The sequence below is a fragment of the Cystoisospora suis genome (genome assembly GCF_002600585.1).
Source record: "Cystoisospora suis strain Wien I chromosome Unknown contig_1300, whole genome shotgun sequence".
NCBI lineage: Eukaryota > Apicomplexa > Conoidasida > Eucoccidiorida > Sarcocystidae > Cystoisospora > Cystoisospora suis.
This window is the reverse complement of record NW_027154100.1, coordinates 1-12,326: the sequence shown is the minus strand read 5'-3', so window position 1 is coordinate 12,326 and position 12,326 is coordinate 1. Positions and strand designations below refer to the sequence as shown.

General features: G+C 45.4%; 2 protein-coding genes across 2 annotated transcripts in view; both read right to left on the bottom strand.

Annotated features, from left to right (window-relative positions):
• Positions 1–6,047, bottom strand: part of CSUI_003042 (uncharacterized protein) — a gene marked incomplete at its 3' end in the record, with an annotated part of 6,539 nt that extends 492 nt beyond the window's left edge. Inside the window, exons 1-4 of the mRNA XM_068063240.1 lie at positions 3,572–6,047; positions 1,873–2,750; positions 1,118–1,294; positions 59–312 (exon numbers count right to left, since the gene is read on the bottom strand). Coding sequence (XP_067924785.1) covers positions 59–312; positions 1,118–1,294; positions 1,873–2,750; positions 3,572–4,112 — 1,850 coding nt within the window. The remainder of the gene's footprint in view (positions 1–58; positions 313–1,117; positions 1,295–1,872; positions 2,751–3,571) is intronic.
• A 1,848-nt stretch (positions 6,048–7,895) lies between these two features.
• Positions 7,896–12,314, bottom strand: CSUI_003041 (uncharacterized protein; the record flags this gene model as incomplete). The annotated part of the gene is made up of 4 exons (XM_068063239.1): positions 7,896–10,054; positions 10,635–10,842; positions 11,535–11,609; positions 12,270–12,314. Coding segments are annotated over 4 exons (441 nt in total), but the record flags the coding sequence as incomplete, so codon positions are not given.
• Positions 12,315–12,326: the final 12 nt, after the last annotated feature.

The window sequence follows — 12,326 nt, the reverse complement described above, 5'->3', positions numbered from 1 at the left end:
GAGAGAGGAAGAGAAAAGACAGACGAATCGAATGAGTTCTCTCGCGCCGTCTACTTACCAGACGGTTGCAGCATCGAAGTAACATCGATTCTGGGGGATCTTCCGCGGGGACAAGGCAAGCATGTCGTCACTATGGAAGGGAGACAACGACGTAGAGGGAGGGGCAGGCGACGTGGGAGAAGGAGAAGAAGGAGTGGGAAGAGAAAAAGGAGAAGCAGGAGAAGAGATAGATGCTGACGTGTCCTGATCGAAAGAAGAAAAGGAAGAAGGAGACATCCTTACCTTCTCCTTCTTCGCGTCTTCAAGAAAAGGCTGAAGAACAAAGCCGAGCACGAGAAAGACGAAGACATGGAGAACTCCCCCAGGAATCTATCAAAAGTGCGAGAAACCTGCTCACACCTCCACTGTCTGTACAAAGACGTCCACCCCCTCCGGTTCTCTACGTACATACGTATACATACATATAGATACATAGATAGATACGATTACAGCAAGACAGATCAGTTCTTTGCGCTTGAGCCGTTATCAATGCTTGCTCTACGATTCTTCTCCCTCTGTGAGTGGAGAATCCTGACGCTCCAAATCCCCCCCCTCGCTCTTGGGCTCCACACTCTAAGCACATGACCACTCTGAAACCTCCTCTAGCGTACTCTCCTTCGGTCATTCAAACAGATAACTCTACAGCCGCATATAGATATACATACAAATACACGTCTCTATATCTATACGCAGACAGATCGATAGATTGAAGATAAAGAGATAGACTGAAGACAGACAAGTAGATTGACGATAGACAGATACATAAAGATAGACAGATGTGCATGCTACGAATGCGCTTATAAACAGGGGAGATAAGCTGGTAAACTGCGTGGAAAGATAGAGGGACAACAGTTCACCATATATGTGTATGGCCACATACACATACAAACTCTACATCACACACACGGAAAGGCAACTCGTGAAATGGATTGATATCTCTACGATCAACCAGACAGCGGGGGATAGCTACTATCTATAAGATCCATGTGGGAGACCTTCTTCTGTAATAGACAGGGAGAACAAGAAGAAAGAGACGAAACGAAGCACGGGACGGAGTTTCTTGGAAGAGAAAACATACTTGAGAGGAAGAAGAAAAAGAAGACGAACTACTGGGAGACATGCGTTCACTTCGAGGAGGAAGAATAACAGGAAAAGTCGGAGGCCCGAAATCTTCTTGGAAATCATTCATAGATAAGCCGAGGAAATGAAGCACACACCGCCTATCGCCTTGTAAACGAAGAGAACCAAGATAATCCTAAGCCAAAAGAAGGAAGGAAGGAGCAGAAAAAGGCTCTCGACATCCATGGCACCTTCTTTACTGCAGTCTCAATGGGATTCCCCTACCCACACCTGCGCTTATCACTCTGCATATATATATACACGTGCATTCGCGCATCTATCTATCTATCTGTATCTCTCTATCTGTCTATCTATTCGGCACTTGATACGGTGGAGGTGAGGTGCCCCCGTTGCTTGCTGTTCGGATTCAGCAGCGTCTCGTTGAATTCTCGTTCTACTCTCAAGAAGAAGAGATAGGTATGATGGTCTCTCCCAGTACAAAAAAGCTCACATACGTTCCTGCCTGTGCGTATCCACCTTACTGACCTCCAGGCACAGAGCTGCCTACCTCCTTCAATTTCCTTCGATCCCTACATTCAGATCTACACGGGGAACATACACAGGACATAACCAGTGCAGACCAGCATCTATCTGTCTTTAATCTGACTATCTTTAATCTATCTATCTATACAATGAAGAGAGGGAAAACTGTTGGTAGAGACGGAGAAGATAGTAGTTTGAAGCGAGGGAGAATAGAAAGAAGAAGAGACATACCGCCCGATCGATGAGACCTTCGACAGTTCTGAACTGTTCCGTGAGTTTTTTCTTCTCGACAAGTTCGATCACTTCTGAAGGCGAAGAGAGAGACCTCCATAGTGCCCCTCCTGCAACGGAGCGAGACCACCAGGCAGGACTTACAGCTTCTCTGAACTCTGGATACACAGCAGCAGATGACGAAGAAGAGGAGGAAGAAGAAGATGAAGATGAAGAAGAGGAAGAAGGTGCAGACGTTGTCGCCCCGGTACTCCCTGTATTGGGATGTGGGTGATGCAGAGAATGTAGAACACTCAGTCCTGCTGTAGTTGAGGTGCGCGACGACGTGGAAGAAGAGAAAGGAGATTTTGAACCCGACGACTGTCCCCCTCCTGAGTTACTATGGATCGAGTGGCTCTTTCCCCCTCCTGAAGAGAAAGAAGAAGTTATCGATGAAGATGGACTGAGACGATGTGAATGAAGGTGTTGGCTGACAGGCGTAGGATGCCTAAGAGAAGAAGGAGAGGGAGAAGCAGTTCTTCCGCCTCCTCCAGGAGAAGTATAAGAAGGTTGAGAAGGACGACTGAGGACTTGACCGGAAGACACAGAAGAAGAGGAAGTTATAGAAGAAGAAGAGGAAGGTTTATTCGCTGAGATAAGAGAAGATGCACGGGATGACGACGATGACGAAGATCGAATACCCGAAGTTGCAGACGAAGAAGGAAGGAGAAGAAGAGAAGATGGAGAAGGCTTCAAAGGACCCCCCCCGCCGCCCCCTCCGCTTCCTATCTCTCCTTCTCCGCTATCTCTTCCTCGAACACGATTCTGATAGAAGTCCTTCTTACGGGATGAAGAGACTGAACAATCTGAATGCACAACTGACGGGCTCGCCTCACCACCTGAGGAGGTTAAACCCATGGAAAAAGAAACACAAAGAGAAGAAACACCAGTCAGAGGTGATATGAGAGGTGAAGATGCTGAATAGATCCCGGAGGGACGACAACTCACTAAGGAGAAAGTCTAGTTGAAGAAGAGCTACAGATGAACGTGAAAGAAACATAAGAGACCGAGTTCACAACGAAAGAGAATAGATACAAGACGTCATCCTCCTAATTCACCTCCACTAGGTTTCAGCCAGGGACGACTCTCATCATCCCAGAACACTGCTCGCGTTCCCAAAGAGATATACATACACATCAGTAGATAGACTAAAGACAAACAGATACATAGAATAGGTAAAAACGAGACAGAGAGATAGACAGGTAGAGAAACAGACAGATAGATAGAGAAATACATACATAGATAGATAGGTGGATAAACAGAACTTGTACAGTCCTGAACGACACTTTTGTCATGGATACACATCTCACTCTCTCCCTACAGATAGAAGAATTGGTGACCCTGCACGTATATATATATATATATAAATATCTAGATACATATCATCTACCTGTACATACATACCTACCACTGAATAGGCGTGTGCGCATTCACAAAGTCTGCGACAGTCCGAGAGGAACGGAAGGGCAGAAGAGACATGAGAGACTACATCTTCCTTCAGCAGAACGACAGTCACAGACAACCAGGAAAGAGTTGAATAGCTGTAAGTCCCTTTGTACATCCCTCCATCAGATGTACTAGGCTAAAGGCGAGGAAGAGATAGGCAGGGCTCAGCAATCCGACCTCCTCCTTTACTATGTCCTCTCAGCTCATCACGTACCTTCTCCTCCTCCACCTCCTGCTCCGTCCCCTGAGACCCTTCCTTGTTCACCTTCCCCTCCTCCTAATGCCCTCTGATCTTGTTCTTTCTTAAGAAATCCGTCACCGCTAAGACCTCCTGGTTTCACAAGAGCGAGTCCATCGCCACTCCTTCTCGGCCCTCTGTGGCTCGCCGCGCCCACTCCATCCCACCACTTCACCGCCCCTCCTACCTGGTGGGGGATCTCCCCTCCTAGGCTCCAAGGGGTCGTGCCGCTGCTTCCACCACCACTACCTCCGGGTAAATAGCCAACAGGAGGACCACCAAGAGCCCCATTAGACATCATAGCTAGCTGCCGGCTAGCTCCTCCTCCTCCTATCCCTAATCCTCCATCACACCCTCCCCCTCCTCCCGTGAGAGCGGGAGGAGGAGGCCCATGATGAGGGGGATGGTGGTGGTGCGGATGAAAGAGAAGAGGCGGAGGAGAAAGTTTGGTAGGGGTAGAGCTTGTACTGGAGGTATTGGTACTAGGTGTAGGGAGATATGCGCCAGGTATCATCATTCTCGAAAAAGAAGAAAAGGAAAAGGACGAAGAGAGGGCTAAGATCTTTCTCTCTCCATCAAGACGTCCTTACCAATAAGAGAGACGAGAGCATGGAACGACGAAGAAAAAGAGAAAGGACAGAGAAGATAGACTTCAAGAAAGGAAAGGCTAGAGAGAGGCCCGACATAGAGTTGAAGTGGTCCATTTGAAACCACAAAGAGTTCAGATTTTGAGTCGCTGCATATACACTAGGAATCCAAAAGATACGTTACACATCGATACAGATCTATACAGGTATGTATGGGGCTACGATGAAGAGTCATGGAAAGACTACGACAACGTAGTCGTTGAAGCGAGAGTTTGAACAGAGATTTTTTCCCTCTCTCCCTTCATTCGTTTCGACGCACACCTGTTTTGAGAAGTCTGTCTTACAGAGGAAAGACCAGAACACATGCGTGCCTTCCCCGGATTTCAGAGAAAAGAAGACCATGAAGAACAGCGAGACGATAGAGCGGGAGTGGGTAGTCAGCTCAAGAAGGTCTCTCTTGATGTGGCGGGTTCCTTGAGAAACCAATCATAGATCGAGGAAGACAGAGACAGCTGAAGAGGATGACGGAGAAAGACGGTGGGATGAACAGAAAGCAGAAGAGGAGAAACAAAAGGGACGAGAACTGATGGTCCTATAGAAAACAACGTGCCTTAGGAAAGAGATCAATAAAGCGATGACGACAAACAGAAGAGGGCCGTTGAATAAGGGGCCCTCCTTCAAGGTTCATTGAGTGGCAAACAGAAGACCGGAAATTCATCCCACGTACATACACCTCGCGTGACAGTGCAGTGTACATACACCTGAAGTGGACGTCCAAAACAAATAATGACTGTATTTGTCCAGGTAGGCCCTCGTGTGAACACACAGAAAAAAATTGGAAAACGTGATAAGAGACCGCCGATCCAAAGTAAAACTTCACAACAAGTGACGACAAGAACAGCTGGGAGAAAGGAGACGAAAAGAAGAAGAACAAGACGACAAATATCGTGAAAAGATATGGATGGGACCGACAGTCTAAGGAGTACAGCAAACGATCGTCATCAGTTCATTTTTCTCCCGACTCAATTCTCCATCAGGGAAGAACCTATGAGGAGTACCGAGAAGATGCCTGTGGAAAGGTAGACCGGTAGAAGATACATAGCCAAAGAAAGATACGAACAGCGGCGACACCGTAGTGATCCAGGAAAAGACACGCCGTTAGACGTAGAAAAAGAAGAGCAAAAAGAAGGCAGTAGCCTTCTTCTGAAGTGAAGGTAGCTAGGAAAGTCTTCACGAGGAAAAAGAGAAAAAGAGAGAAAGAGAAAAGACGTTTTGAAATCCAACGGCAGAACGAAGGAATGGTAGACAAAGACCTTCTCCCGTCTAAGTCGTCCTTACAAATCTTTTTGACGAGAAGGAAAAGAAAGCCTCAAGGAAGAAGAGAACGAGAATAAAGAGGAAGAAAAACAAAGAAAGAATGAAAGAAAGTGATTCCCAGCATCCGACTTCTCCCAATGCCTCTCACTCTCTCGCCCATCCAACTCACTCCTCTCTATCTTTAACAGAAGACAGAAACGAGAAGAAAAGAAAGATCTCTGTTCTGAAAAATTTCTTGACCTTCTTTCTCCCTTTCATTTGAAGAGAAAAGGAGCTTCTTCCATAGTACACAAAGAAGAAGAACACCGTGCTGGAAAAGAAGGAAAAACTGAAGAAAATCTCGCACATGCGATCACAGGCATGGATAGATCCGATACAATGATTCTCTCTGCCCTATTAAACGGGAAGGAAAGAGAAAAGAAAAGAGTAGGGAAGACGAACGAACAAATGGGTAGTTGCCAAATAAAAGAAGAAAACAGAAACGAAAAACGCAGACCAATGAAGAAGAAGAAAAAGCTGGAGAGAAGAAAAAGGTTTGAGTAAAGAAGGACGGATGGATGGCTGGGCGGGAGAGTTCTGCGAAGAATGTGGTGAATGAGCCGAGGGGAGACTCTTTTTCCCGTCGAGCTCACGCGACTGGCGGCGAGATTTCTACTTCTACTTGAGTTTCCAACTGTTGCCACTGATAAGAAAGAAAGATTTGCATCTTGCCAGAAAGATTCCTTCTTTTCACCCCAGATTTCTTCTCTCTAGAGGAAAGAACCTGACTGGTCTTTCCAAGAAACGGAGGTCAAAAGAATCGAAGACTGAGAAGGGACGCAGCCGGGGCGGCTACCACACCACAAAGAGGAAACACGAAAGGGTCCTGAAATAACGAGGAAGATGAAAGAAACAGATCTAGAAGTACTGGATGACGCGGAAAAGGAAGAACATGAAGGAGATAGTAGTGTAGGTGTGTTGGGCTGTACATACACCTGAACACGATCACGGGGGATTAGAGACAGAAGTCGACAGAACAGGGACGGCTAACTAACACCAACAACAAACTGAAACAGGAGAACAAGCCTCAGTTTCCTAAGTTGCGGACCTTACAGATTTCTTCAAGAGTCACTTGGTTAAGAATTCTCCCATCTTCACCAGCCATACAGAAGTCAGCTTCTGTCTAATAGTATCAGTCCCTTCTTTATCGATTCCTGTTAAGAGGGTTGTTCTTGAGTATGATGAACACTCACAGGATACCTGCAAAGTTTGGCAGATTTTAAGTGTGACTTTCGATAAAATTCGTTCGTCCTTCGAATCAAACACGGCGGATATGGTCATGTGGTAAATGAGAGAAGGAATAACTCTAAGATACCGTGCTTTGTTCTTTTCATGAGAGACTGATCTCTCGTCTTCTCTCTGTGCTTTAAAAACTTGTTTTGAACGGGACGTAAGAAAGGTGACAAAACCACCCTGGTTGTTTTTCTTAACACCTCTGCGGACCTCAAAAGTTTCTTTTAAAGATCATTAGGTGTCTATACACTCAACCCGTAGCTGGCTGTCTAGCATAGGAGGAGAGGGTTCTCCTCTCGAAGTTCCCTCCTTTCTCCTGCTCTTCTGTGGTCCGTTCAGAAAAACGTTGAGAAAGAAGAAGATAGAAGACGTCACACTTGAATGGCTAGCAGATTCTCACGTCACTTACGCGGAGTTTATTCCGATCGGTTCAGCTCTTCTGCATACAAATGATTCGCTACTGTACGATTTGTTCCCTCATGTGCAAGCTTCTTCTTTTCATTTTGATCTCTTTCCTTCACCTTGACTTGCTCTTTTCTTACTGAAAGAGAGGCAGAATGAAATGTACATAAGAGGGCAATGATCCATGCTTGTTTACTGCGTACACCCTGCAGTCAACCGAAGAGAAGAGAGAAGCTCGAGAGTAGAGAGAGTAGCAATTGCCAAAGAAGAAATCTTCAAGCTGAGCTCTTTCTTCGGAACACAATTTTCACGTCTTCTCTCCCTCTCTCAAAGCTATCTATATCTCCGTCTATACGCCGTCCAACTTCCCTGTGAACCTCCTTATGAGGAAAGAAGGAATCACGTGAATGCATGTGTAATTCTCGCCTAGATGACCATCTTTCCAGGATCTTTCCTCTACAGGTCTCGTCCTATCTGTCTATCAAGGAGCATAACAGTTCTTCATCTGTGTATGTCTCTCTACTTGTCTCCAGTTCTCGAACTCTCACGAAGATTCATGCCCCAACGGGGACGCTGCTTTTGGGGAGTAGAAGAATCACTAGAGAAGGGAACCTAAGGAATATGAAGACGACGAGTCTCATATGCATCATAATCCAGTACGATCTTGGCTCTTCTTCGAGTGTACGTACACACTGAGCACAAGCAATGGTGATGTATCTGCTCTTCGGTTATGCATACACACACGTCGTAAGCATGCCATGCACAGCAGATTTTTCAGTCTGCACTTCGCGGAACGGAGAAACAATGAAGGACAGAGGTGCGAATTCAAAGTGCACTTCTAAAGATGTATAGCACTCCTTCAACTAGCCTGAAATATGTTTATAATTAACCTACCCGAAGGCTAGATGAACAGCATGTGAGAAAGCAGGAAAGCGCTGCTTTCTGATCTCCTCTTGATCAAGGTAATGCCTCATCAGTGTCCCTTTTTCCTGTTTTTTCCAGAGAAAAAGATGGGGAAGAAGCATGGACGACTTCCTTCTTTCTCTCTTTTCAAAGTGATACTCTCTATCGGGGAGGGGGAAAAAGACGAAATGAAGTGAAGAAGAAATCCTCCTCGATTCAACGGTAGGGACTTTGCCTTTCTGGATCTCATTCGTTTTCAATGGCCGGTGTGCACAGAGTGAAGAAAAGCTCTGTCTCCAGGTAAAGACGCGGTTGTGAAAAGAAAGAAGCTCCAAGAAGAAAAGAAAGAAACCAGAAGAACGAAAGATTTTTGAGAAAGAAAATGGACTGAGGAGTGATGTGACAAAACGAAGAGATAGCAAGAAGAAATAAGAGGCACCGTCTCTACAACCGGTGTATGGAGATGTCCACCCGCTGAGTCAGCTTTCCTCTCTGTGATGTATTTTTCTCTTCTCTTTTCTCTCTCTTTCGCCCGAGTGTACGTACATACACAAGCCAGAAGCTCCTATTCCTCTGAATGTGCAGAGAATTGGAATCGTTTGTATGTGAGATTTTCTTTTCTTGCGATCGTTAATGAAACTGAAGTCTGTCATCGTGAACGGAATGATGAGTTAGCTCTTCGAGACAAACAGAAACACCTCTCGTGGAGATACGGAAGTAAAGAGAAAAGAAGACGATGGAGCAACTAGAATTCTGTCATTCAGAACTCAAGAAAGAAAGAAGAGATCCGTGAAGAACAGAAAGAAAACTGGCACTATAAAACCGAAAATTGGAAAGAAGACGCGTCCGCAAATCTCTTCTTCTTTCTCTCGCCTTCTCTACATGAGGAGGAGGGGTGTACGTACACCACGGTCAAAAATAAAGACGGATGACAGAGATTCTTTCATTCGTCATTGATTCTTCTCGTGAAAAACACCACGAAACAATCGCAAAAACGGCTCGACTACACGCGGCAGGAGAATCAAGTCTTCTCTCCTTGAGAAGAACTTTTCGCTCTCTCAACCAAACATGATCAATCACCTTGCTCATCTACATATATATATCACGTATGTCTTCACTTACTATATATAGATATCCATACAGACCTTTATGTACGTACGAATATGTGTCGTTTCACCAACAGAGTAAGCAAGACGATAATATGATTCAGAGCGGAGACGAGGGGGGCAGTAGCCCGTAAACAGCGCCGAAGGTGCTGCAGAACCGAATCAACTCCTCGAACCGGCGATTCTCACATACAGTCTTCCTCGTTGGATACACGCGGCTGCGCGTATCACATCAGCCCCGATCTATGATACACAGTGATATACATCTACGTATATGTGTATATACGTATATAGCTAGCAGTACAGCAGAAAGAAAGTTTGGTGTGTACATACACGTACTTCCGGGTCAACGTAACAGAAAAGAACTCCGTACTCCTTCCTGTGAAGACAGGATTGAGAAGGAGCGTGTACAAGAGAAGATCGAAGAAGAAGCGGAAGAGAACAGAGAAAAGAAAAACAGATTCTCTCCCCTTACTGTTTTACACTAAACAGAGAACTTGGGAGACCCTCTTCCTCTTTAACTTGTTAAATGAAGAAGAGATCGTTTGAGATCTCTCACTGATGGAAGCGAGTATAGTTTGAATGACAGGAAAGAAAAAGAAGCTGAATGAAAGAAAGCAAGAAAGAAAGAGATACACCCGTGTGATCTTTCGTGCTGCAGGTGTTTTAGCTGTACAGCAGACACGACAGATGATTCTTGAGAACTGGGGGCGACTCAAGAAAGATTCTCCTTCGAACTTTTCTCTCTCCTTTTACTTCAATCAGATGAATCTCCTCCATCTGAGTCGATAGCGAATGCAGAGAATCGATTCTTCGTCTTCACTCGATTTGCAGCTCCTTGGGTTGATGGTGAGAGAATTGCATGGGCCGGTCTGAAAAGGAAACGACGAGAAAGCGCCGAGAGGAAGTAATTTTTGACACATGTTGTTCCTGGCTTTGCTTATCAGAGACAAAGCAAGGCGCGCCGACCACCAACAATAGATCAGACAGTCGGGGACCCCTCAGAAGGAGCCGTACGAGGCGGAGAAAACACCGAGTGGCAACAGGCTGAGGTAATGCGGATTCTCCCGTCAATGTCCTACAGCTCTTTTCTCTCGTCTTGGAGCAAACCACGAGTCTCTCCAAAACACACATCCCATCCACTCACATACGTACAAACATACGAAGAGGTGCATATGTATCCATTCGTACGTGCATCTCTACGGAAGGCGCCTTCTCTAACGACATCTGACGGAAGTCAACTAAAGAATCTGCATGGATCCTTCGAGAGGTTTACCATCTCTGATATGCATGCACCACCTCTCTCTCTATACACCTGGATCTGGTGTACGGACACCCGCGTTGAGGTGTATATACACCCGCGAGAAGGTATATCCATCTATATATCTTTCTGTGTCTACGTATATACAAACTACCTATCTAGGTCTTCCTTTCCTCATTCATCATGCTTACATTTTGGGTATGTTCTGATGCTGACTTGAGTTGTATTGACCGCCGTCATCGTGTATGGCTTGTTCTCCACCACTTCCTGCTGGATTTCTTCCTCCCCTTCCAGGTCCTCCTCCCCCGTCTGCAGGAGAAGAGGCAGAGAATCCTGAGCCCTGAGAATTTTGATCTCGCCTACCGCCGCCCCCTCCTCTTTGATGATGATAGGCATTCTCTGATTTCCATTCAGAAAGAGAAGAAAAGAACAAAACAAGCAGAGCTGAAAGAATGGCTGGTCAGGAAAATATTGACCTATCGCTATCTTGATTAACTTCTCCTCTATCTCCTTTCTAGATGATGTCTTTTCTCTACGTGTGTGTCTGAAGTGCTACCTCTACTACTTCACACCAGAACGGAGAGGAAGTAAAATCGAAAAAGAATACTGAAGGTGTATGTACACCGCCCCCACTCATAGCGACCAACCCTCTAGAAGACGAAGAACTCTGTGAGGTGAACATACACACGCGTATATACACTCAGAGGTAGACGTCAAGAACAACTACTCCAACCAGACATGCACAGTATAGAGATGTGTATTTTCCTTCTCCTCTTCACAAAAGAGACATATTTCAATCCACTGAGAATTCAACTGTCTGGACAGGGAAAGAGTTGATCACAAAAAATCTGGAGATTTCTCTACTTCTTTCCATCGTATTTCTATGCCTAAGAAAGATCTCTTGAATCGCTACCCCAACCCGCTTCAGAGCCATTGAGAGAGTCACGAACTAGCGGCCCTGCTCTCCATTCCTTGTTCTCTATCTTCTTCTCTATCTTAGCTGCAAACCTCTTTTCTTTCCTCTCCCTCTCCCGTTCTTCTCAGCTAGCAACCTTATGCTCCTCTTCTTTCCCTCTCGTCTTTCTTCTTACCTCCACCCCCACGTCGATTGTATCTTCCTCCTCCTTGAGAATGCTTCGTATCGCCGCCTGCCCCATCTTCTTCACCTGGCAAGAGAAAGAAGAAAGAACTCGACTTGATCAATCCAGTCGGTTCAAGACCATACACGTAGATGTGTAGAGTCAAGACAATGGAGATAAGCTAGAAAAGAGCGAAACTCGCGTCGTTGAAACCGCGGAACCTCATCACACGCAATAAACATCGATAGACAGGGAGGTCCATAGGTAGAGACATACATATATATTTGTAGACAGATCCAAGTAGATACATAGAAGATATACTTCTCTCTGAAAGTGACATATGAGCTGACATACATACACACCGAAAGAGGAGAAGGAAAAGAACTGAGACGGTTTCTTTACCTTGAGACGGAAGCCTGCATTTGTGAAAAGCGTGGAGTTGCTGTATCAAGAAACTACCGTTTTTCTTCTTGTTGAAGAACAACTAAAATAAGAACGTTATGTAACCGGAAGATAGACGCATCTTTTTAGGGATAAGACCAACATGGAATGAAAGAGATCATCTCAAGAAAATCCCTCGCTTCAATTACACAAGAGCTTCCGTCCTTCTCATCCCCCGTACACTTTTCATTACATGTCCTATCATGTAACCCTCTATCTCTTATCTTCTTTACTTTCTCAGGCACATCAAGTCTACCCTAGCGATGATCTTTACATTCCAATGCCTCTTATCTATCTTCTACCTACCTGTCTTTCTATTGTAAGAAGAAGCTTCTCGTCCCCTTCCTTTACCTCCTCCTCCCC